This window comes from Balaenoptera physalus (genome assembly GCF_965194825.1).
Source record: "Balaenoptera physalus genome assembly, chromosome: 3".
Lineage (NCBI taxonomy): Eukaryota > Metazoa > Chordata > Mammalia > Artiodactyla > Balaenopteridae > Balaenoptera > Balaenoptera physalus.
In genome coordinates this window covers 116,006,568-116,033,320 of record NC_138890.1, presented here as the reverse complement: position 1 = coordinate 116,033,320, position 26,753 = coordinate 116,006,568, and the positions used below count along the sequence as shown (strand labels likewise).

Sequence of the window (26,753 nt, the reverse complement as noted above, 5' to 3'; positions counted from 1 at the left end):
CAAAACACATGAATACATCATTAGATTGACAAACCGAAACTCCAAGAATTGAAAAGTTAATTAAGAATCAATTTATTATTTAAAAGACACATTAATCAATTTGCAAGTATGCCAGGAATGTAGACAAACATATACCTTTAAGGTTATTTTATAAACGCAAAGCATTAGCAAAAATTGGAAGACTGTGCGTTGACATCTGTTAATGGCTATGTACATATGGTAATTTATTTTAGAGACCAGCCAGAGGAATGAGCACATGTTATTTGGGATGCCAATTTCTAGTAAATTGTAATAATCTCTCACCTTGCTCTTTCTTAAAATCTTTCTCTGACATGGCCACAGGTAAAAGCAGTTCTCCAACAGGAGGCTGAATATTAACACTGAAGCAATCATCCTTGGTACTAAGGAAAAAACACATTAAAGCTGACTAAATGCTTAATAAATAAACATTCTTCTTAATACTATGCAGTTAAATAGGTGCAATTAAAGCATACAGAGATCTGCTTGGCTTAAATATCACAGCTAAAAAAGGCTTGAAATATTTCTCAACACTATCTCAGGGAAATACATCTGTTACCTGAACTAGAAAACGTATATATATATTTTTTTTTACAAAAATATGCAGTTATGATAAATATGCCATTTGACATAGAACTTTTAAAAATAGGTAAGCAGCAAGGGTATATATCCATTACTATCAGGAACACTTAATGCAGCTTATCTAGTGGAGAATATCTTATCTTCAACTTTGTAGTAAAAGTGTAGAAAATGGAGTGGCTTAGTCTTAAATAGTTAAGATATGTCTTTTAAGATATTAATTTTTAAATAAAGAATAAAATGGAGTGACCATACTGTGTTAAGATATGTGTGAATAAAATAATACCTCCTCTGCAAACTTGCTTTCTTCAAACAAAACCCCTCATTTTCTAGTAGCATTATTCACTGACATTATTGAACATGTGGTGAAAGTTTTTCAAATTACAGGATATGAAGAATTTAGGAAAGGCAACTTTCTATTTTCATCATACAGAAAAACAATACTGAGTGCACTTATTTCATTTAAATCTTATGAAACTACTCTCTTTATAAAAAAATGACTAAAACTGCTTTAAAATGTTTTAAAATTACAAGTTGGAAGTTAGGTTGATGAGTGTATCAGTTCGCAATGTGTTTGGCTGCAAAGAAGCAGAAAATCCAACTGACAATTTCTTGAGAGATGCGTGCTTATTGTTCAGTGTATAAGTAATCCTGTAAGTTACGAGTCAAAGGCTGGTTCAATGGCTTAAACATGCTGTTAGGAACCCAGGTTTCTCTAGCTTTCAACTCCACTAGCCCTAGTGTGTTGGTTCTTATCCTCATGGTTGCCAGATGGCTGCTGTATCTTTAGGTACCACTTTAACATTCCACTGAAGAAGGAAGAGTGACGATGGAAGAGTAGTGAATAGTTGAGCCAACTGACAACTAACTACATGATTTTGCCTACAATACATTCTTAGGAAGACTGATCACATGGCTAAGATTCCTATTTCTGTACTACTTATTCTCATGTACTTCCTTGAAATAAATTTCCTATTAATTGAGGTAACAATACTGTAATATGCAGCATGACTATAAGCTGATCTCTTAAAGTGCAAAAGCCATGTGAGGTAACCAGAATTCAATCAGATAGCATTTTAAATGTAGATGGAATTATATGATGCTGAGAATTTGAAATTGTGCAGAATTCTGTCACGTTCAAAGGTCTTTAAGCTTTTAGACACGTATAAGGAGCAAAATAAATGCAGAATCCAATCAAGTATTAAAAAAAAAAAATTGAGCCAACTGAATCTGTTCCTTTTTATTAGGAAAGCAAAAGCTTTACTGAAAGTCCCAGGGAAGGAATTCTAGTTTTGTGTTAGAACTGGGTCTCATGGCCAGTGGGAAGATGGCTAGGGAGATGGGAATTGTGGATAAGAAACACCAAACATTAGGTTAAGAAAAATACTTTCTTGAAGGGTGGGTTAGGGACAAATATTAAAATATAAAGAAAGAAAAGAAAATCCACTTTGATTTTATGCTATTTATAATCTTTTAAGCTGCCTTATTTTTTTAAATGGAACAAGGTGCGGACTAGACTGAAAAAAACCAAAGAATGTTTTGAATTATTCACACATGGATTGCCCAAGGCAAATCAATAAATCCAATTTATTTATTAATTCAATAAACATTTACTGAATATAAACTTGACCCCATGTACTGTGTGAGTGTCTGGGGATTTAAAGACAAGTAAGACTGGCCCTTGAAGTTCACAAGTTTAGTGAGGGAGAAAGAGTTCAATTATGTTTGTAACAGAAAGGTAAGTGCTATGTTAGAGACATGTGGAAAGTATCACAGTCCAAGGAAGAGGGGCTGATTAATTCTGCAGGAGAGAGGTAGAGGTAAGTTTACTTCCAAAAGGAGGGAGAGGAGCATTCTACGGATTCTACACCTATGTTTTGGGAATGGTGAGCAGTGCGGTGTGTCAAAAGATGGGATTGGGGGCACACTGTAAAGAACAGCATACACAGTACGACCATTAGTCCCAGTTCTCCCACGGCAGTTGTCCTGGAATCTTGTTCAGTTAATGTCTCCTTTCACTCTCTGAAGTGTCCTGATTTGTATGACAAAGTGTATGATTACTTTACTCTTATAACTCAGACAAAGGTGCTTCTAAGTTTCCTGGAAAAAAAAAAAGGAAACTACCAGAGACTTCTAACATAGGAAAATAAATGACCCCATATGTATTTTATAAACTCTGCTGGCAGTGTGTAAAGGTGGAGTACAGGAGAAACCCAAGGCAGGTAAATCAGGAAGGAATCTAATTAACAGTCTAGGCAGGGGTTTTTAGCACTGACTGTGTGTTTTACTTCAGTACATCCTAACAATGATCCGAAGAGGTAGCTTCTGTTACCCCTAATCTATTAAGAGAAGTTAAACAACATGCTCAAGGTCACACAGCTAGTATGAAGATCTGAACACAGCAGCACTGGGATTTGAACCCAGGTCTATCCTACTCCAAAGTCAGCTATATAATGTTTGCTGCCATATATATATATATTTGATTCCACTATATAAGGTTGCTTCCCTAGGGTGGGTAGCACTGAGAATGGGGGAGATGCGGGTATTTTATAGTTAAAAGGGACAGATCTGGTGACGGATGGGAGGAAGAGACTTTGAACCGTCTAATGTGAATGACTGGGAGGATGACTTCCTCCACTGAAGAGGAGTTTTGGGGATTAAACAAAATGATTTGGATTTAGTCATGTTTTATTTTGAGTACCACTGAGTTACCCAGGAAGAGATATTTAGCAGATAATTGGAAATACAGATCATGAATCAGAAAAGAGGTCAGGGTGGTATATATGAGTTTGGAAGTAACCAGAATGGTACAGGGAAGGGCTGAAGCCTTGTAAGTAAATAAGATCATGTAGGAAAAAAGGATACACCAAGAAGAAAGATAAGGTGGAAACCTGGGGAAGCCCTGCATGTAAGTAAAAACAGAAGTGGTGCAACTTGCAGAAGAGCTTGGAAAAGAGTGGCTGGGGAGAAAAGGTGTGTGTCAAATACTGCAGGGAGGAATAAAAAGAAGCACGTGTAAAAGCTGGAGGAAGAATGCAGAACGCAGTGAGTTGAAGGTGAATGGAAAAACTGGCAGGGAAAAAGACGGGCCAGAAAGCAGCAGAAGCTTCATGAGGATGTAGAGGCAAAGGAAAAATGCTTAAAGAAACTTGAGCATAATTAAAGGCTGGTGCAACACAAAGAAATAGATAGGGTAAGGTCTTCGAGGAGGTAAACGAGGTTGGGATTAAGAGCATAAGAACTAGGTGAATGGGTCAGCCCTGGAATGAAGGAGGATATTTCTTCCAAAAACAGCAGAGAAGGAGCTATTAAGATAGAAGTGTTGAGGGTAGGACACTTGAAGGATAAGACCAGGCTGATGTAATGGAAGGCTAAGTCACATTAAGAGAAATGTAAAAGCTGATAAAGGAGTAAATGGATAGGTATATATATCATGAACTAAGTTAGTGTTAAAAATAAAATTTTGGCTTCAGATAACTGGATAAATCAGTGTTCTCCAAAGTGGGAAAGGACAAGGCACTCCCCTGAGGTAGAAAATCCACTGAGGAAAAAAAACCTATCAGTTATATTTATTTTTTTCTCATTCTACCGGAAGTTCTGTTTTTGTCTGTACATAATATCTTAGTACATACATAATATGTTAGCACAGTGAGACACACACACAATACATACAGGGAGTGTATAGTATAAACATTTTACTAAGACGTATACAATTTCAAAAGTTAGGGACCACTGGGTTAAATTACACATTCTACACTATCTCTACTTGTGTTTTCTTTTAGATTACAGGTGAAATGACCAGCCTTCTCCTTTCCAACACTCCTGAAAAGGATCCCATTTACCCCTTGGTTAAAGATAGCTCTACAGCACTGATGCCCAGGCAGAAGGGTGTGAGAGCAGAGAAAAGAAGGGAAAGTAGACTTGCCTTCGAAGGCATATACGAAAATCAAGGTGGATAAGCAGAAGGCTTAAGTCTGGGGGAAAAAGGCGATCCTGAAATGTCCCCACAGGCAACAACCCATGTGTTAGAGACAAATATATACTATTCAACTTGACTGGGTATGTTTCACTTTTGTTACTTTCGAGTAATGCATGTTTTATTTTCTGTGGTTGGTGAAATGATTAACATGTAATTCTGTATGAAAAACTAAGGATGTAAGTTCATCCAAAATGGGTCTTATGAGACAAATGTAATAAAATTGGAACACTGCTGTGGCAGACACTACTTGTTGCTTACTCAGTATTTTATTTATTTATTTATTTTTTCCTTTTTCTTTTTTCCTGATATAATCCTGATTTTGTTCAGGTAGACAATGTGCCCACTGGAACACTCTCTTCTCAGCCTCTTGTAGCTAAGACTGATCAAGTGACCCGGTTATGACCAATGAAGCCTGAACAGAAGTCTGCTGGGGACTCCTGGGAAAGTTTTGCTTTTCTTTCTTTTTTTTAATATTTATTTTTATTTTTTGGCTGTGTTGGGTCTTAGTTGCGGCACGTGGGATCTTATGTTGCAGTGCGCAGGCTCTTCGTTGCGGCGCGGGCTCCAGAGCGTGTGGGCTCTGTAGCTGTGGCACATGGGCTCTGTAGTTGCGGCACGCAGGCTCTCTACTTGTTGCGCATGGGTTTAGTTGCCCCGTGGCACGTGGGATTTCAGTTCCCCGACCAGGGATTGAACTCATTGTTCCCTGCATTGGAAGGCGGATTCTTAACCCCTGGACCACCAGGGAAGTCCCGAGTTTTGCTTTTCTGACACAGATGTGGCTCCTCCCTCCATGTCACTTCTTTCCTTTTTTTTTTGGCCTAGAATGCAGACAGAATCCTGGAAGTAGAGAAGCCATCTTGTGACCCCGAGGATGACTGGCACATGCTAATGAAATTAGCTCATGGAACAAAAAGTTGGAAAGGCCTTATACCAGAAGACATTGTGGAGCTACTCCAGCTGCTCCTAACTGCTGTCCTGTGTTCTTCTCACACCAGGAGAATAATAAATAAACCCCTATTTGGTGAAGTCACTACGATTGGGTTTCTGTTACACACAACTGAATGCAAAATCTAATTAATATACATAACATACTTCATAAGCCAGTCTCAGCTTCTAAGCAAGGTTTGGCTTAGCAGGGAGTAAGATGGAATGTTTCCTCTTTATTTTGGGGAAAATTTACTTTCATTTATACTAGTGTTCTAGGATGCTCTCCATAGTTTTTATGCGCCTCCTTTTAAATATTTTGCCCTTTTTTATTGTTCGCTTCTCTCTCCTTATACTTCTTTTTCTTTTGTCCCGCTCTTTTTCTTCTCATCTTCTTTGGTTGAACATGGGGCTAAACACAGCTATCTTGACATGGATAGGGGAATGTTGAAAATGAGTAATGATAGATGTAAATTTAACAGAATTAACAGTTTACCAGATCAACAAAGTACTATTATTAAGCAGCTCTAAATAGCCTATTTACATGGGATCAGATGGTGTAATAGTTTAATGTAGGACAAGATTCTACCTGTTCTATATTTAACTGTAATGCATCTACTTGTACTACATATAATCTCATTCCACAGACTCCTACGATCCAAACTGGTAAATTTTCTAGGTAAGAGAAATGTGCAAGTAGACTAACCATTGTGAGACTCAAATTTCCTTATCTATGAAGTGAGAAAAATGACACCCTTGTAGGCTTGTTTTAACGATTAAATGAAATAACATAACCCAGTATAGTGCTTAATGCATAACAGATACTCAAAACCTACATCCATAATAGGGATGTATCATAATTTATTTAAGCATTCCCCCATCAATTCTCATTTGCAAATTTTCTCTATTACAAACAATGTTTACTTAATGACCTTGGATAGATCTATTTCTTCAGCACAAGCACCAATATCTCCTCAAGCTTGACACCCAAAAAATGAAATCACTAAGTTGAAAAGTATGAATATTCAGCATTTGATAAATACTGCCAAAATGACCTAAAAAAAGTGGTGCCAACTTGAAGTTCCACAAACAGTAAATAAGAATACATGTTTTTCTGTACCTTCCATGTCAGATATTAAAATTATTTTAAAATTTTGCAAACCTGATGGATGAAATTTTTTTTATTTCCCTGTCTATTACCAATGTTGGATATGTTGTTATCGATCATTCGCGTTTCTTTTCTTGTAAATGAACTATTCTCAACCTTTCTCCCCTTTTATACTAGATTCCTTTTTATTTTTTTTATTTTTTTTATTTTTTAAATTTATTTATTTATTTATTTATGGCTGTGTTAGGTCTTCATTTCTGTGCGAGGGCTTTCTCTAGTTGTGGCAAGCGGGGGCCACTCTTCATCGCGGTGCGCGGGCCTCTCACTATCGCGGCCTCTCTTGTTGCGGAGCACAGGCTCCAGACGCGCAGGCTCAGCAATTGCGGCTCACGGGCCCAGCTGCTCCGTGGCATGTGGGATCTTCCCGGACCAGGGCTCGAACCCGTGTCTCCTGCATTGGCAGGCAGACTCTCAACCACTGCGCCACCAGGGAAGCCCTAGATTCCTTTTTATTGATTGCAAGAGTTCCTTATATATTCTGGTTACTAAACTTCTGTTTGCTGTAAATATGCTGTAATACTTTCTATCTCTCACCTGTTATGGTATCTATTTTTTTCTTCTTTGTAGAGAAGTTTAAAATTTTTAATAATCAAACCTGTCAATATTTTGCTGTATCTTTCTGGATATTGTGTCTTGCTTGACTTTTGCCCCCAAAGAGTATAAAAATATTTGTCTATATTATTTCTAAACACTTTTATAGTTTCTATAATTAAATCATAAATCCATCTGGAATTTATTTTGGAGTAATCTGTGGGAGGAAGGAATCTGGCTTTTTCCAGATAATGGTTCTCACATCATTTACTGACTGGTCCATTCTTTCCCCAGTGATATGAAATGTCACCTTTATGATATACAAAATTTCTAAATTCTCTGTTTTGTTTCACTGATTCCTTTGCCAATAGCCGATTACATTGAATAAAAATATTCTTGTGACTTTGAAGAATATTTTGAAGTTATTATTGAAAAAGGCTTTTCTCATTAAATTTTTGTTTTGACTTTTCTTGGATATTCTTTTTTCCAGTTGAATTTTAGAAATTTGTCAAGTTCCTTGAAAAGGCTTACTGGAGTTTAGCATTGAATCAAACTGAATTTGAAGATTAACCTGAGGGAGAGTACTCTCTCCCATTTAGGAACATAGTATATTTATTACATTATTTATATCTTCTTTTTATGGCCTTCAGGAAAGTTTCAGGTTTAAAAAAAAAAATTCCCCATAGGTATCATATATTTGTTAATTTATTCCTTTCGTTGTTCTTGTAAAAAGAATAATTTTATTCATAATATCTTAAAATTGGTCATTCCTACCATACAGAAATGTTAATGATTTTCACATAAAGATCTGTACCTAAACAGTGTCCTATTTATGAGCTTAAATAATAGATTTTCTATTGATTCTAAGACTTTGTGGGTTGGCAATCATATACTGAATAAAAATAATAATTTTGTGTCTCTCTTTCTAGGATTTATACCTCTAACTATTTTTACTTGTCTTTTTGTATTGGCTAGAACTTCCATAAAAATGTGAAATAGTGTTGAAAGAGGGTAACCTTGTCTTGCTTTTCTGACTTAAAAGAGAATGCTTCTGATATTTCATGTGGTGATAGGTAACTTGTATGTCTGATAATAAACACACACACACATAAAAATTTTATTTTTTAATTCTCAATTTTTCTGTGCCATCCTCTTTAAGGTGGGGTTCTTATAAATAGTATATGTTGAATTGTGCTTTTTACATGTTCAGTATCACTGGAATTTAACTTATTGACATGAATTCTGATAACTAGTATGTGTGGCCTCTTCTAGTCATCTTATTTTGTTTTCTATTTACCATGCTTTTTTCCTTTTCCTGCCTTGTTAAACTGGTCAAGTTTTAAGCACTCCGTTTCTTCTTCCCTTTAGTCATTTGGAGGTTATAATACATCATATTTCCCTTAATTTAGAGGTTAGCTTTAACATTTTAAACCATATTTAAACGCCTTTTAGCCATCAATCAATCCTCTTGCCAAGCATGACAAGACCACCATCATTCCTCATACTTGTCCATGTCGAGATTTTGGTTCCAGATTATTAAAATTTATTTTTTACATTAGGGGTGAACAATTATTTTTACACATTGATGGATTTTACAGGTTGAATTCTCTGTCTACTTTTTATTCTGTTTTTCTCTGTCACAGATTAAAAAATTTTTTTTACTATAGTATATCTTTGAGTAATCCTTTCAAGAAAGGGTCTTGGGGGGTAAACTGATGGAATCTTTGCTTGTCTGAAAAATGTCTATTTCGTTTCCACCAAATTTTAAAGATTATGTCCCTTGCCTTCTGGCTACCAGAACTGATGACAGTACTGATGAGGAATCTGATTCCATTCACATTCTTGTTCATTTTTAGGTAAGCTGCTTTTCTTCACCTCTCTGGAAGATACTAGAGTAGTTTTCTCCCTATTAAGAATTCTACCAGAAGCAACAAATAACCTACAAGGGAATCCCCATAAGCTTGTCAGCTGATTTTTCAGCAGAAACTTTGCAGGCCAGAAGGGAATGGCAGGACATATTTAAAGTGATGAAAGGGAAAAACTTACAACCAAGATTACTCTACCCAGGGAGGATCTCATTCAGAATCTGCAGAGAAATCAAAAGCTTTACATACAAGCAAAAGCTAAGAGAATTCAGAACCACCAAACCATCATTACAACAAATGCTAAAGGAGCTTCCTCAGGCAGGAAACACAAGAAAAGAAAAAGACCTACAAGAACAAACCCAATACAATTAAGAAAATGGTAACAGGAACATACATATCTATAATTATCTTAAGTGTAAATGGATTAAATGCTCCAACCAAAAGACACAGACTAGCTGAATGAATACAAAAACAAGACCCATATATATGCTGTCTACAAGAGACCCACTTCAGACCTAGGGACACATACAGACTGAAAGTGAGGGGATGGAAAAAGATATTCCATGCAAATGGGAATCAAAAGAAAGCTGGAGTAGCAATAATCATATCAGACAAGATAGACATTAAAATAAAGACTATTATAAGAGACAAGGAAGGACACTACATAATGATCAAGGGATCAATCCAAGAAGAAGATACAACAACTGTAAATATCTATGCACCCAACATAGGAGCACCTCAATACATAAGGCAAACATTAACAGGCATAAAAGGAGAAATCGACAGTAGCACAATAACAGTGGGGGACTTTAACACCTCACTTACACCAATGGACAGATCATCCAAAATGAAAATAAAAAAGGAAACACAAGCTTTAAATGACACAACAGACCAAATAGACTTAATTGGTATTTATAGGACATTCCACCCAAAAGTGGCAGAATACACTTCTCAAGTGCTCACGGAACATTCTCCAGGATAGATCACATCTTGGGTCACAAACCAAGCCTCTGTAAATTTAAGAAAATTGAAATCATAGCAAGCATCTTTTCCAACCACAATGGTATGAGATTAGAAATCAAATACAGGGAAAAAACTGTAAAAATACAAACACATGGAGGCTAAACAATATGCTACTAAATAACCAAGAGATCACTGAAGAAATCAAAGAGGAAATCAAAAAATACCTAGAAACAAATGACAATGAAAACACGACGACCCAAAACCTATGGGATGCAGCAAAAGCCATTCTAAGACGGAAGTTTATAGCAATACAATCTACCTCAAAGAAACAAGAAACATCTCAAATGAACAACCTAATGTTAAACCTAAAGCAACTAGAGAAAGAAGAACAAACAAAACCCAAAGTCAGTAGGAGGAAAGAAATCATAAAAGATCAGAGCAGAAATAAATGAAACAGAAACAAAGAAAACAACGGCAAAAATCAATAAAACTAAAAGCTGGTTCTTTGAGAAGATAAACAAAATTCATAAACCTTTAGCGAGACCCATCAAAAATAAAAGGGAGAGGACTCAAATCAGTAAAATTAGAAATGAAAAAGAAGTTACAACTGACACCATAGAAATACAAAGGATCATGAGTACTACAAGCAACTATATGCCAATAAAATGGACAACCTGGATGAGATGGACAAATTCTTAGAAAAGTACAACCTTCCAAGGCTGGATCAAGAAGAAATAGAAAATATGAACAGATCAATTGCAAGTAATGAAATTGAAACTGTGATTAAAATCTTCCAACAAACAGAAGTCCAGGACCAGATGGCTTCACAGGTGAATTCTATCAAACATTTAGAGAAGAGCTAACACCCATCCTTCTCAAACTCTTCCAAAAAACTGCAGAGGATGGAATACTCCCAAACTCATTCTACGAGGCTACCATCACCCTGATACCAAAACCAGACAAAGATATCACAAAAAAAGAAAATTACATGCCAATATCACTGATGAACATAGACGCAAAAATCCTCAACAAAATACTAGCAAACAGAATCCAATAACACATTAAAAGGATCATACACCATGATCAAGTGGGATTTATCCCAGGGATGCAAGGATTCTTCAATACACACAAATCAATCAATGTGATACACCATATTAACAAATGGAAGAATAAAAACCATACAATCATCTCAATAGATGTAGAAAAAGCTTTTGACAAAATTCAACAGTTTTATGATAAAAACTCTCCAGAAAGTGGGCATAGAGGGAACCTACCTCAACATAATAAAGGCCATATACAACAAACCCACAGCAAACATCATTCTCAATGGTGAAAAACTGAAAGCATTTCCTCTAAGATCAGGAACAAGACAAGGAGGTCCACTCTCGCCACTATTATTCAACAGAGTTTTGGAAGTCCTAGCCACGGCAATCAGAGAAAAAAAGAAATAAAAGGAATACAAATTGGAAAAGAAGAAGTAAAACTGTCACTGTTTGCAGATGACATAATACTATATATAGATAATCCTAAAGATGTCACCAGAAAATTATTAGAGCTAATCAATGAATTCGGTAAAGTTGCAGGATATAAAATTAATGCACAGAAATCTCTTGCATTCCTATACACTAACAACGAAAGATCAGAAAGAGAAATTAAGGAAACAATCCCATTCACCACTGCAACAAAAAGAATAAAATACCTAGGAATAAACCTACCTAAGGAGGTAAAAGCCCTGTACTCAGAAAACTATAAGACACTGATGAAAGAAATCAAAGATGACAGAAACAGATGGAGAGAAATACCATGTTCTTGGATTGGAAGAATCAATATTGTGAAAATGACTATACTGCCCAAAGCAATCTACAGATTCAATGCAATCCCTATCAAACTATCAATGGCAATTTTTACAGAGCTAGAACAAAAAAATCTTAAAATTTGTATGGAGACACAAAAGACCCTGAATAGCCAAAGCAATCTTGAGGGGAAAAAAATGGAGCTGGAGGAATCAGACTCCCTGACTTCAGACTATAATACAAAGCTATAGTAATCAAGACAATATGGTACTGGCACAAAAACAGAAATATAGATCAATGGAACAGGATAGAGAGCCCAGAGATAAACCCACACACCTATGGTCACCTAATCTATGACAAAGGAGGCAAAAATATACAATGCAGAAAAGACAGCCTCTTCAATAAGTGGTGCTGGGGAAACTGGACAGCTACATGTAGAAGAATGAAATTAGAACACTCCCTAACACCATACACAAAAATAAACTCAAAATGGATTAAAGACCTAAATGTAAGACCAGACACTATAAAACTCTTAGAGGAAAACACAGGCAGAGCGCTCTCTGACATAAATCACAGCAACATCTTTTTTGACCCACCTCCTGAAGTAATGAAAATTAAAACAAAAATAAAGAAATGGGACCTAATGAAACTTAAAAGCTTTTGCACAGCTAAGGAAACCATAAACAAGACGAAAAGACAACCCTCAGAATGGGAGAAAATATCTGCAAACGAAGCAACTGACAAAGGATTAATCTCCAAAATATACAAGCAGCTCATGCAGCTCAATATCAAAAAAACAAACAACCCAATCCAAAAATTGGCAGAAGACCTAAATAGACATTTCTCCAAAGAAGATATACAGATTGCCCACGAACACATGAAAAGGTGCTCAAGATCACTAATCATTAGAGAAATGCAAATCAAAACTACAATGAGGTATCACCTCACACCAGTCAGAATGGCCATCATCAAAAAAATCTATGAATAAATGCTGCAGAGGGTGTGCAGAAAAGGGAACCCTCAAACACTGTTGGTGGGAATGTAAATTGATACAGCCACTATGCAAAACAGCATGGAGCTTCCTTAAAAAACTAAAAACAGAACTACCATATGACCCAACAATCCCACTACTGGGCATATACCCAGAGAAAACCATAATTCAAAAAAACACATGCACGCCAATGTTCATAGCAGCACTATTTACAACAGCCAGGACATGGAAGCAACCTAAATGTCCATCAACAGAGGAATAGATAAAGAAGATGTGGTACATATATATAATGGAATATTACTCAGCCATAAAAAGGAATGAAATGGGGTCATTTGTAGAGACGTGGATGGACCTAGACAGTGTCATACAGAGTGAGTCAGTAAGTCAGAAAGAGTAAAGCAAATATTGTATAATAACGCATATATGTGGAATCTAGAAAAATGGTATAGATGATCTTATATTCAAAGCAGAAATAGAGACACAGACGTAGAGAACAAATGTACGGATACCAAGGGGGAAAGGGGTGGGGTGGGAGGAATTGGGAGACTGGGATTGACACACATATATTACTGATACTGTGTATAAAATAGACAACTGATGGGAACATACTGTATAGCACAGAGAACTCTACCTAATGTACTGTGGTAACCTAAATGGGAGGGAAGTCCAAAAGGGAGGGGATAGTAACTGTATGTGTATGGCTGATTCATTTTGTTGTGCACTGAAGGCTAACACAACATTGTAAAGCAACCATACTCCAGTAAAAATTAATTTTAAAAAATGCAAAAATTAAAAAAAAATTAAAAAACAATAAAAATTCTACCAGGATGTGGCCTTTTTGCTAGTTGTTCACATTCACTCTGTTTGGCCTTTGATGGGTCCTTTCAGTCTGAAGGCGTGTACATTTCTTTTGCTTGGGAAAATTTTCTCCTATAATTTATTTAATTATTTCTTTTCTCCATTGTCTCTTTTCTTTCCTTCTAGATCTCCTATTAGATGAATTGATTCTTTTTCTTTTTTAAAGAGGAAGCATCATTTTTAAAATTAATTAATTAATTAATTAATTTCTGGCTGCATTGGGTCTTCATTGCTGCGTGTGGGCTTTCTCTAGTTGTGGTGAGCAGGGGCTACTCTTCATTGTGGTACATGGGCTTCTCATTGCGGTGGCTTCTCTTGTCGTGGAGCATGGGCTCTAGGCACACGAGCTTCAGTAGTTGTGGCACATGGGCTAAGTAATTGTGGCTTGCGGGCTCTAGAGCGCAGGCTCAGTAGTTGTGCACGGGCTTAGTTGCTCTGCAGTATGTGGGATCCTCCCGGACCAGGGATTGAACCTGTGTACCCTGCATTGGCAGGCGGATTATTAACCACTGCACCACCAGGGAAGTCTCAGATGAATTGATTCTTTTAACTTTTTTTTTCATATTTTCCATCTTTGTCTTTTTGCCTTCTATTCTGGTTGATTTCATTGACTCCCTCTTATGGAACACTAGATCAGTCTTCAGCTGTGTCCAGTCTATCATCCACCTACTGAGTCCTTTTGGCTTTTTACGTTTTTAGATCTCCAAGAATATATTTTAAATTGTCTAATTACTCCTTCTCAAATAAGCAGTATATTCTTGCTTTACAGATATAGTGTTCTCTTGAATCAGATATTAGTTGTAATTTTTTAAATTATTATTTATTTATTTATTTATTTTTGGCTGTGTTGGGTCTTCGTTTCTGTGCGAGGGCTTTCTCCAGTTGCGGCAAGCGGGGGCCACTCTTCATCGCAGTGCGCGGGCCTCTCACTATCGCGGCCCCTCTTGTTGCGGAGCACAGACTCCAGACGCGCAGGCTCAGTAGTTGTGGCTCACGGGCCTAGTTGCTCTGAGGCACGTGGGATCTTCCCAGACCAGGGCTCGAACCCATTTCCCCTGCATCGGCTAGCAGATTCTCAACCACTGTGCCACCAGGGAAGCCCAGTTGTAATTTTTAAAGATATCTCTTTTCTTTTCTCAAATTGCTCCCTTCACGATTGGAAGTCTTTGTAAGTCATTTTTATTTTTAATTAATTAATGAATTTATTTATTTTTGGCCGTGTTGGGTCTTCGTTTCTGTGCGAGGGCCTTCTCTAGTTGTGGCAAGCGGGGGCCACTCTTCATCGCGATGTGCGGGCCTCTCACTATCGCGGCCTCTCTTGTTGCGGAGCACACGCTCCAGACGTGCAGGCTCAGTAGTTGTGGCTCACGGGCCTAGCTGCTCCACGGCATGTGGGATCCTCCCAGACCAGGGCTCGAACCCGTGTCCCCTGCATTGGCAGGCAGACCCTCAACCACTGCGCCACCAGGGAAACCCTTTGTAAGTCATTTTGAGCTTTCCCTTTCAAATTGAGGCTTTCCCTCAAAAGTCTGGTCATCCTAAGCTGTCTGTTTATATTTATAATGAAGGACCAGGTTAATTAACAAACAAAGCAAGTTCTGCTGCATATTAGCTGTAAGATTTTGGGCAAGTTTTCTTCCTGTGCCTTAGTTTACTCACCTCTAAAATGGAATAATAATAATACTCACCTCATAGGCATGTTTTGAGAATTAAGTAAACTAACACACACAACGCAGTGTTTAGAATGGTGCCTAGCACACAGCTACTGCGCGATACATGTTAGTGAGTGTTATTTCTATGGGTCTCCTCTCCCCTGGTGGGCTGGCTGGAGTTTTCTTAAGTGGGTGAGACATGACTGGTTATGGTCATGAAGTTGGGAGGCAGGTAGGCAATGGCCTTATCTCTCCACCAACAGACGTAAGATTGGCTTTACCCTAGTGGTAGGCGACTTGAGAATATCATTCTCTTGGGTAGAACTGCATTTCATCTCATCTCTGACCATCCTGCCTCCTTCCTATAAACTCAACCCCTGCTGTTCTCTTAGGGCACATCCTCACCAAAAGTCCTTCCCAGGCAAGTAGTTGTTCACTTTCTTTACAGGGTAATTTTTAGGTCTCTGATTAAATGTGTATGCTTCCTGCTGCTAGGGGCAAGGTTGGGGAACTGCAGGTTGGAAGTCATTCTTTAATTCCCTAATACTGTCTTACCCTAACTTTTCTTTTCACTTGTTCACTTTGTGTTTGATATTCTGCCAGATTTGTTCTTACCATTATAGTAGTTTTCTCCCATGAGTGTTTTGCTCTGTGGTTTTTATTTTCTCTGTTATTGTTTATCTGCTCCCATTTGCTTTCTAACTGCCAATAATTCTTCACAATTTCTGGTCAGCTAATAGCACCCTTTCTCTTTTTAGTGCTCATTTTCTATGAAAGAATGTATTTTCTGTCTTTTTAATGGATTTTGGGCAAAAGAGGGGCGGATGTTAGGGCTCAGTCCTCTAACTTGAGCCAAGCCATATAATTTTTCATACTAGTTAATACATTAATATCTGCTAATCACAAGGATGAGACCTGTTAATGTACTGCATCTACTTTTAGAGAGATACATTTATGTACATTATACATATTTTCAATCTCAATAAATTTAATCAAGGACTTAATTTGATGACCATTTAAAATGCAAAGCAAAAAAAGAGACATTAATACTTATCAAGTGTCCATATAACTATATAGTTATATATAATAGCTTTATCTATCTATATATGCATCATATAACTATAATAATACAGAGAATTAATCTAGAAGCTAAAGTAGGGTCATTTTACTCTGGTTCCTTTTCTTTTAATAAACAGAAGTGTACCTGAAAGGCTCACAGTCCATGTTCTCAGCATTTCTGAAGGCTTCCTATCAAATACGCTCTTATTACCCATAATTTTATGTATTGATTTGTATAATGTACTTTGAGGAAAAAATTCAATATCGGCCATTCTTGCCTTTTTTCCTCTTTTTATTGAACTACCAAAACTAATACAGCTCATCACTAAGGAAAAAGTGCTATTTACTATGCAAAAGGCACATTCAGTGATTGGCATCTAAGACCAATTGATCTACCCATTACCACTATCTCCCTACCCCCACTGGCACTACTATGAAGCTATTGATTCAAACACTGTCGATCGGTTTCCATTTTCTGATTTTGGGCAGGCCAATTAAGAAAGTGAGTAATTGTGATTACACTGCTTCAGGATCAATTACATTTGATGCAAGACAAAGTGTTCTTTTTGGAACACACACAAAAATAATTTTTGATCTAGTGTGCATATGTGCTTAATAAAAACTCTAAAATATATAACTAATTTATACCCTCACGACAGAAAAACATATTAATGTAAATGCTTATAACAGCTAAGGCTATTTTCTATCTAAAATAAATTCATCATTTTCCTAAAATTAGTTTAAGAGAAACTGAGAAAAAACTGTTTATATACACTTCCCAACATAAGATAGAAATCAAACATTACCTAAATATTTATCCCTAAAGGGACTTAGTTAATTGTGAAAGACAAGATGCAAATCTTGTGTAATGGACTAAAGAGAAAATCTTTGTAATGAAAAAACCTTTTTTAAAACCCTTCATTGCATAGAAATATAACAGGTTTTTTATGTAAACTGAAAAGAAAGAAGAATTTTTTTAGTTCTTAATCTTGCCCTAACTTAGTACATAAGCTTTGTCATTGGGCTCACATTGTCAAAATCATTAAAATGAATATACGTCTAGTGTTGGAGGTAAATCTATTTAGAATGATGTTACTCATAGTCTTGTGCTCAGTAATATTGATCTGTGTTGTTTGTCTAATAGAAAAATCATAAACAATTACTAGGCAATGTGGGGAAAAGTAATCAGTTTTTATATAACACTAATATAGCAGACCTCCCAAAACATAAAGGTGATGATCTGCATAAAATCAATGTGTTATGCCACATTGCTTATATTTATCATTGCAGGTTCTCAGCAATAAATGGTATAATATTAGGCCTGAATACTGGTAAACTGAAAAGGTATATGAAAAAGAAAGGTTCACTATGTTCAACCTATAAACTTATTTAAAAGTGCCTATTTCCTAAACCTGGAGATTTTTATCATAAAAAATTCTGTTAGAAGCTAGCTAAAATTTAGATAAATAAAATGCCTCAATTCTTTTCAGAATAAGAACAAAACAACTTCAAATCAAAATAACACATCATATCTTAGATCAGAAAAATACAAAAGAAATGAGTTCAAAGATAATTCTTAAAGATGCATGAATATAGCTTTGTATTAGTTTGCTAATAGTTTCTGGATTTCATCAGAAAGGTATAAAACATTATATAAAACAATAACAATGAAAAAACACAATTCTAGAAAAGCTCTTTTGAATAGTATTCACCTATGAAACCTTTGTCAACTGATAAGTGTTCTCTTTTGAATTTTATCAAAAGCATTTTGTAAATTAAAGTAAAAATCTATGAAAAATCTATGAGTTTTTGGTACTGACAGAATCAATAATTCTCCACTTAAGAGGCTCGAGATAACATATAAAATGTTTCAAAAGATATTTTCTCTGGGCTAGCCAACAATATTATTAAAGTTTTTAATTTCTCCTGAGTTTTCCTCATGAATTTTATCATAAATTTTCCAAAAGCGCAGAGATAAGCAAAAAAAAAAAAAAAATTTAGCAGTAGTTTCTTACTTTAGCCAACAAACTGTGAAGCTCAACCACATATGGCAGATTGTAATGGCTATCTGTGTAACAAATATTAAAAACATATATTGCACATAATTTGTCCAACTATTCCACAGCAGTCTAAACATTGCTAAAGAAAAGCATGTTTGTATAAATGTTTTGTCTCTCAAAGAAAAAGCTGCTGAAAGCCTTGATTTTAATCTGCTATTGTTTATAGTAATATGAAATATAGACGAACAATTGAACTTACCACAACTGGAAACTGGCAGTCTGAGTGGAATCACAAAAGTCAATACCCATTGAAACAGTAATGGATCCCTCAGGCTCAAGAGATTCTAGGAAATAAGATAATTTAGACATGGAAACACAGAGGATGTGAAAAAGACTAAACACTAAAAACTTACGTAATGTTTGTAGTTTGGTTAAAACAGTCAAATTTAATGATGGTTTGTAAGAATAATTTCAAACTAAGAGTATTAAAGCAAATTATAAAGTAATTTCACTTGAAGGCTCTCTTTTTCACAACTTAATTCTGTGCATACTTCAATGCACACATTATATCTATGTGTTTCAGAAACACACCTCATCCTGAGAAATTTCATGTTTTACAATACTGTCTTTATAGGCACTGAAGGTGAGAAGGAAATAAATGTTTTTCTGTTTGGAACAACTATAACACACTCTGGGTGCTTTTAAGAGATTGTGTACTTAAAACTATGGAATATTTACTCTAGATATAAAAAGTAAATTTTCAACAATGTTCTAAATTTCCACTGGGGGAAAAAATCCAAAATTTAAAACATGCAAATTAAAGCAAAGCTGGAAGAAGAAATTAATTTGTTGTCCTCAGATATTAACCAAGAGAACTGGCATTATAGGAACCCGAAACAATAAGTCTAACTGCATTAGTCAAAAAATTACTGGAAGAAAATTTAGTAGCAGATTAGGTTATCTTGAAAAAAATAAATAATAAAGTGACATTTCGTAGATTTGTAATTTCTGAAGCTTCATCTATCAACTAATCAAGTGTGGGAAATAACTGTTTCAATATACAATACTGGTGTTTTTTCAGTTGATAATGATAAAACTCAAGACAAACAATAACACCATTTTATTCTGCTTATGATTCCAGAGTCAAAGTGTAATGCTGTACATTAGAATAATGAGGGATCTTAAACATATACCTATTAAGTATAAATATTTATGTATATATATTATATTTAAATAGAAACCATTCACTTTTGATTTCTACTTTGCTTAAAGTCTCTAGTGTAACTGCAGTGGTATTGCACAGTAGCTTTATATTTAGTTTTATCTCTTCTGCATATATATTATTAGATGTAGTTATATTTTAGCAAGCACACACTAATCCAGTAGACTGTGATTATTCTAGGGCTTGTTGATAGGTATAATTTGCCATTTAATGCTAACCATTACAGAAATGATGGTACAGATAGGACAAAAGAACAATTCAATAAGCTTAAGATATTAAATATTTTTATATCTCAAAGGCTCAATGAAGATTAGGCATTATAAGAAGGTACTTGTTTGATGCTCATTTTTAAAGTGTCATTGGTTTGCTTATTAGTTGGTTTGCTGATTCCAGTTTGAATTTAATTTGTTTATAAACCTAACATTTACCAGGATGGCATGTAAGTACCAGAAGACTTGCTACCTAATCTTTGGCAAACAAGCTTTATTGTAAATTACCATAATAATAGTTTTCTTGCATTTCTCCTAAAGCTACACCTTATCAGTTCATAGTTTTGTCAGTCACATTGCTCAAAACTATTCTTCAGTGAATCCTTGATGTTTTCTTCTGTGCCACAGATATACTGGGGTTTGGTCTTATTTGCAGCTGACACCACATTGGTAGCAAATGCTGTCATCTCCAAAGCATGATGGCATTCGGGACTTAGATCTCTCTACATCACGTATCCTCATACTTCATTTGACAAAGTGACAGTTCTCAAGATGCCTTGATGATGGCACTGTCTGACACAGTTTCATAACTTCCTCAGTCTTAAGATAATTAACTGTGAGCTTAGTGCCATACTAATTCTGAAGGATAGTTCATGATCAATGGTATGTTTTATTATATGAATGCTTCAAGAGCAAAGTGATCAGCATAAAATTATTCATATAATAGATTTTTATATTTGAAGCCTACTACATTGGAAAAGTTTATTCAATCAGGTGTCTGTAGTTGAATACTGCTTCTGGATCATTGCAATATACATGAGAGGGTTATGTAGAAATGGCTGAAAAACGCTGGCTCTATTACACTGCACCGTTAATAATGAAAAATTAAATCACACAAGATGCCATCTACTTTGATGTGACAGTTGTACAGTAACTAGTGAAATTTTAGCTGAACTCAAACTTGTCAATTGTTAACATAAAGTCACTGAATATAGTGCAGAGAGCCTAAGGCTACTCTTTGAGTGAGTGAGTGAGTGTGTGTGTGTGTGTGTGTGTGTGTGTGTGTGTTTTAAATCTCTTGTGTACATGTGCCTGATCTCTTTGGGAAAAATGGCACTTTATTCCTAATATTCTTGCAAGGAATCCAGTTTCATGCAAAATCCTGACAAAAGTCATCTCATATTATAGGGAAAAAGAGAACAGATTGGTGACAAATAAGAAAGCCGCTGGACTCCTTAACATATGCATATGTGCTTATTAAATAAAACAAATATCTTACTTCCCTTATTTCACAAAAAATGAAAATGCAGTATTTGTTCTTTGTTGCATTCCTATGATTTTTTTGGACTAATTAAGATATTTCATACTCTGAACTCTACTGTTACCTACTGACGAAAGAGACTAAGTGGTATTGCATACAAATTACTGCATGGGAAAGAATTCTGTATCTTGAGGGTATTCAATAAATGCCAACAGAACAAATGAAACACTACAAAAACTTTGCCTAAGAAAAGAAAAGGAAAGAAAGCCTATTACTAGTACTGAGGTAATGGCATATATTCATATTTTATTTTGGTGTTAAGGCCATACTATGAAATTTATTACATTTATTTCTTCTATTCTACATAAGGCAACAAAAGGTCAACTCGTCAACTCATTATGCCAGCTCAAAGAAATGATAACACTGTTCTACTGTTTTAACCTTTGGATAACATTTTCAACCTTCAGACAATGCATATATCAGCTGCGTGACACTTTTTAAACTAAATTAATTTTTTAACTAGGTAAAAAAAGCTGGATTTCAAGCAGTAAAAAAGAATACAAATTGGGATATTCTTTAATTCCTTAGCAATATATTAACTTCATAAAATAATTCAATAAAAATCAGGACACTGTAGTCTTTAAACAGTGTCTTAATTACCAAATTATTTTTTAAAGAGGATATTACATGGGTTCTGAAATCAACTTACTTTAACTCTACTTCTCTCTACTTTGGTTGCTTATAAAAGTCTACCATATTTCATCTACTAGGAATTTTTTATATCTTTGTGGAAAAATATAACACAAAGAATGACTTCTTTACTGAATGACTCATGAAAATGATAGGAGAGAATTCAACAATGTGAAAGAGCTCACTCAGGCAAAGAGGGAGAAAAAACAGAATAGCTATATGATAGGCAATAATGAATAAAGAAGGCAGAGTTACCCGGTCAAAAGGCTTTGCTCACCTAAAGTATCATAAAAAGGAACTACTTGGAGCCTTCTGATGGTAATATTTCAAGGATTCAGTGACAGAAACCTTGTATCACTTTTAATTAAGATTTTGCCTGAAGCTTCTCCCAACTAAAGTGTAGGACTGCCTCCACTTACACAAAACAAAAAGAGAGATAGACATTCTAATTATTATACTATTTTAAACTCAAAGTTAGCCATACAATTGTTACACTTAATTTTTAAAAGGTGTATTTTTTGTAAAACACTTAAAAAATGGAAGGGGATGACAGCTGGAGAGACAGTATGATATAATGGGCACTGAGGTAGCCTGTAAAGCACATGCTACGTGGTAGGGGCAGCTGGCGTGGCATCGGCTGGTTGTGCTGCATGCAGGTGGGAATAAAGCACCTGTACCGCCATAATCTTGTGCTTTACCCGTGAACAGTGAGATTTCTTGGTTTGTCCTTTAATGTAAAAAAAAATACTGATTTTTAAATGGTGGCAACAGATTAAAAAAACATGATGTGTAAAAATACCAGTAACATACTGTGGGCTATTCTACCTTCTATGTATTGAAAGGAAGACAAACAGAATAGTACATACCCTCTCAGCCTTTGCTCCCTTCACTTTTCAATCTATGGAATAGGAAGGGAAACGGGGAAGGAGAGATATGGAAGGTACAATACCCAAAAGGCAGACTAAAATCATGCAGGAAATGAAGCTGACCAGAAAGAGAGGTGGGGGAAGGTGATGCAGATAGGAAAAATGGGAGGAAATTGTGATTCTCCAGACACAGTCTTTCATCAGTACTGGTATTACCACTGCTGGCACCTAATTCACTAAGGGCAAAGACATGTATTTATCTTACAAGATAAATTCGGTTTAAAAAGGAAAAACTTATATACACTGAGTTTGCTAATAGTCAATAAAATAATATGTATTCTACTTTACTTTTAAAATGAACACATTTAATTATCAAATGTAGTTAAAATTTTAAATGAGAATTACTATTTACCTATTGGATTAAAAACATGCATTTGCATGCCCACAGGAAGTTTCTTTTCCCCTATGTGGATATTTTCCACCTTCCAATCAGTGGTATTATTCAATGTTATTTGCACAGAGACCATATTATCACCAAAACTGCAAGGCTGTCTTGGAAAGAAATAATGGGCAGCTAGTCCTTTTCCACTCATCCGATGAAGCAGCACATGAGTTTTCACTGGTACAAAGACAGGAGTACTGACCTATTGCACGATGGAAAAAAGAAAAAAAAAAAGAATTAGTGAATATAGTTATTAATTCTTAAAAATATACAAAAATTCACAACACTTAACTCCTGTTTTCCCTAAAGTATTAATCACAATAATAGACATTAGTAGGATATCACACACATAGATATGAAGTCAGAAATTATACAAAAATGTAAAGTAAATGCCTTCGAAACAGTATTAAAATTCTTCTGTACTCTGCAGGCATATATTAAAATATTTTGACAATCTGTATCTAAAAAGAAGAGAATAATCTTAGTTATATAAATATATTCAGTTTTTTTAGAGTTTATAAACGTTTTTGTTTTCTTCTTAGGTACACTATATTTCAACATTTTGCCAATTTTCTTATTAGTTTTAATAATTTGTCATTTGATTTTCTTGGGCTTTCAAACTATATTATAATCTGTCTATAATGAACATCTTATACTTTCATTTCCAATCCTGACTGCTTTAACTTTTTTCACCCTGAATTTCTTTCACTGTAAACTGAAGACTATGACCTCCTTTTTAAGGTGGTTCTTCCTTTGCTTTAATGATTAAAAAGATCTTCCCTACCTCAAGATCAGATAACCATTCACTTACATTTTCTTCTGGAGCTTTCATGGTTCTAATTTTTTAATTCATGAGGAACTGATTTAGGTATATTTACTCTATATTTTAATTATTTTTCTCCAAATACTTAACAAATCATCTGTACATGATTTAATGATTAGCTCTTCCTCAATGATCTATAAATGCAGACATTCTAATTATTTAGTTGGAGACATTTTTGAACCTTGATGGAGCTGTTAAACCAGTACCACACTGTTTTATTTCTTATAGCCCTACAATGTGATTCAATTGTTTGGCAAAACAAAGCGTCGCTTATTCTTCCACCCACCCCTGCCAATATTTTCTTGGCTAATCATCTGTTTATGCTTTCACTGAACCTTAGACTCTTAGTTAAATTCAACTGTGAGTGGAATCAGAGGCAGCATATTAAGTGAAGAAACACAGTCCTTTCTAAAATAATATGGGGCTATCTTTCCATTCAAAGTCAAAGTATTGCATGTGGCTTGACCTGACATGGGCAAGCTTTAAAAAAAAAAAAAAAAAATCAATTTGTGATTAAACAGGCCTAATCAAGATTTTTTCCTAACAAGTGTACTCTCCCAAACTAGGTTTTCTATTATAATTGTGAGAGTACATATTAACCTGTTCAACATGCTCACTATGCCACTGACATCTGATGACATAAAAAACTTAATAATAATAATAATTTAAAACTCATCAACAAAAATCCAAGAGTTAAATATCATATACACAGAATGATAAAGTTGGAGAGAGGCAAGTGTAGAGCACCATGAGAAAAGCAGAACAAATGCAGGAGCCTGGATTACAGGCAGCCAGGAATTAGCACTCTAGATATCATATAAGGTTCTTTGAAGGTACGCCTTAAGTCATTTAAGAGCTATCAACTTGTCTTAGTTGGTTAACTGATTCTCTCTCTCAATCTAACCCTGGGACACGTGGTCCAAATATTTGTTTTTTTTCTACTTTGTCCCAAAATTCTGGACCTTTATTATAATAGTTAAAACAATGCTAAGGAATGTACAAAGGAAGAAAAACAGTGTAATTCTCTCCACACATTCTTTCCACACTCAACCAAGTTCAAGAAGCACTTTAACTTCTAAAAAAGGTCCTCCCTAACAATCTTCAAAGCTTATCTATGATAGTGCAAAGAGGCCTATGTTTTCTTTCAAAATAAATACCTCATAAATGGCAGTTTGGGGTAATAATATACACTTTTTTAACTACAGAAAGGGGCTGACTGAAAATGTTTGATTGCTTTTTTTAACCTATTTTCTAAGTTCATACAAGTCATATTTAGCGAACCTCCTCCACTGTCTAAACTACATAGGTGATATTTTGTTCAATAAAACCAGTAGGTTTCATAAATACTTCATCAATTTCCATATGTAATACAATTAATCCTGACAAGAAAGCAAGATTTTAGTTCAACATTTTGTACATCAGATTACTTACTTATATTCCAGAAACATATATATGATCTGTGGCTGCTTATATTCTAAGATGCTAAATATCGTGAATGGCTTTTCTTACTTCACAATTTATAAATAATAATTATTTTATTAAATGTTAAAAAAAAAACAGGTAAAAAGTAAATTAATTAGTGAATGACCTAGACTGGGGCTGTGAAAATGAGGGTTTAAGTTTAAGAAAGGAGGTAGATACTTAAGTTTTAACAAAACAAATCACCTTGGGTAGGAGACAGCAAACTACAGCCCACAAGCCAAATACCACCTGCTGCTTGTTTTATAAAGTTTTATTGGAACACGGCCATTCTGTTCTTTGACATATTGTGGGTGGTTGCTTCTTGGCTCTACAATGAAAGAGTTGAGTAGTTGCAATGCCTAACATATTTACTATCCGGACCCTTTACAGAAAAAGGTGGCTGACCCCTGATCTAAGGGCATACATGTTACTTTCTTTTCTCCCCCTCCCCTTCTCCTGTTGTCCTGAGGAACAGTTCTCCACAGATCTCTCACAGTTCTGTACATCTTCTAAGCAAAGGTGTTAACAACTTTGTTCCTGAAAATCTTTTCAAGGATGTACAGCAAACAGTCTTTGGAAATGGGTTAAGTGCCTCCCTCTGGGGCAAAGGTTGGACAGGTTTGCCAACAGACCCTTATGAAAGGTTGGGATCTTCTATGCTAAGGATCCTCTCCTCTAAAGAAATCCACTGCATATGCAGTCATTACCTAGCCTTCGTTGCGTCACCCTGTGAAAATTGGGGCTCAGAGAAGTGGCAAGAATGATATTATCCTGGCTTCTGCTATTGCTGTGAGTAATAAACTGTCCTTTGTCTTTGACACAGGAGTCTGGTGTCTTCTACCAGTACCCAGGAAATTGTCTCAGGCTAACTTGTTAGCCTGAAAGTGAGGTAACATCTCATACCCTTCACAGTTCTTTGATACCCACTTTTCTTTTTTTTGGTCATTCGACAATTCCCAGATCCACTTACTCCTAAGAGCTAAATTAACGTTGAGTAGGAGTATCATGTACAGCTGTGCAGTTGTAACTGACTGAGAGGTGGACAAGATCTAAAAACCTAGCTTACATTCAAGGGTGCCTTTATGGAATGTGCACAATGGCACCACCTGGGTTAGCATGCTTTGCTAATGAGAAGTCTACTTGACAAAGAAGCTATTTTTTTTTTCACTTTCCTTTATTAAAGTTGATGTTATGACCTGGCTAATTGTTTCTATGGGGTTCTGATGTATCATGATGTGTTCTGATGGCTGACAACAAAGTATCAAGTAAGTTTTATGAAAGACACTGAGGAATCAGAGTTCAATGTTTCAGGGTAGCTTTTATCTGGTTCAAGACTAAGTGCTAGTCTTTTGAAGGAGCCTTCTCGCCAGTGTTCTACCGTGTAGCGGTTATATAT

General features: G+C 35.5%; 1 protein-coding gene and 1 long non-coding RNA gene across 2 annotated transcripts in view; one reads left to right on the top strand and one right to left on the bottom strand.

The window, feature by feature from the left end:
• Positions 1 to 11,868, top strand: part of LOC309658639 — a 485,138-nt gene extending 473,270 nt beyond the window's left edge. The window contains exon 2 of the long non-coding RNA XR_014262346.1: positions 11,608 to 11,868. This is a non-coding gene — a long non-coding RNA (uncharacterized lncRNA). The remainder of the gene's footprint in view (positions 1 to 11,607) is intronic.
• AP3B1 (adaptor related protein complex 3 subunit beta 1) overlaps positions 1 to 26,753 on the bottom strand; it is a 271,201-nt gene that overhangs the window by 16,784 nt on the left and 227,664 nt on the right. Inside the window, exons 23-25 of the mRNA XM_082457114.1 lie at positions 23,044 to 23,275; positions 18,643 to 18,727; positions 304 to 401 (exon numbers count right to left, since the gene is read on the bottom strand). Of these exons, the coding sequence (XP_082313240.1) occupies positions 304 to 401; positions 18,643 to 18,727; positions 23,044 to 23,275 (415 nt within the window). The remainder of the gene's footprint in view (positions 1 to 303; positions 402 to 18,642; positions 18,728 to 23,043; positions 23,276 to 26,753) is intronic.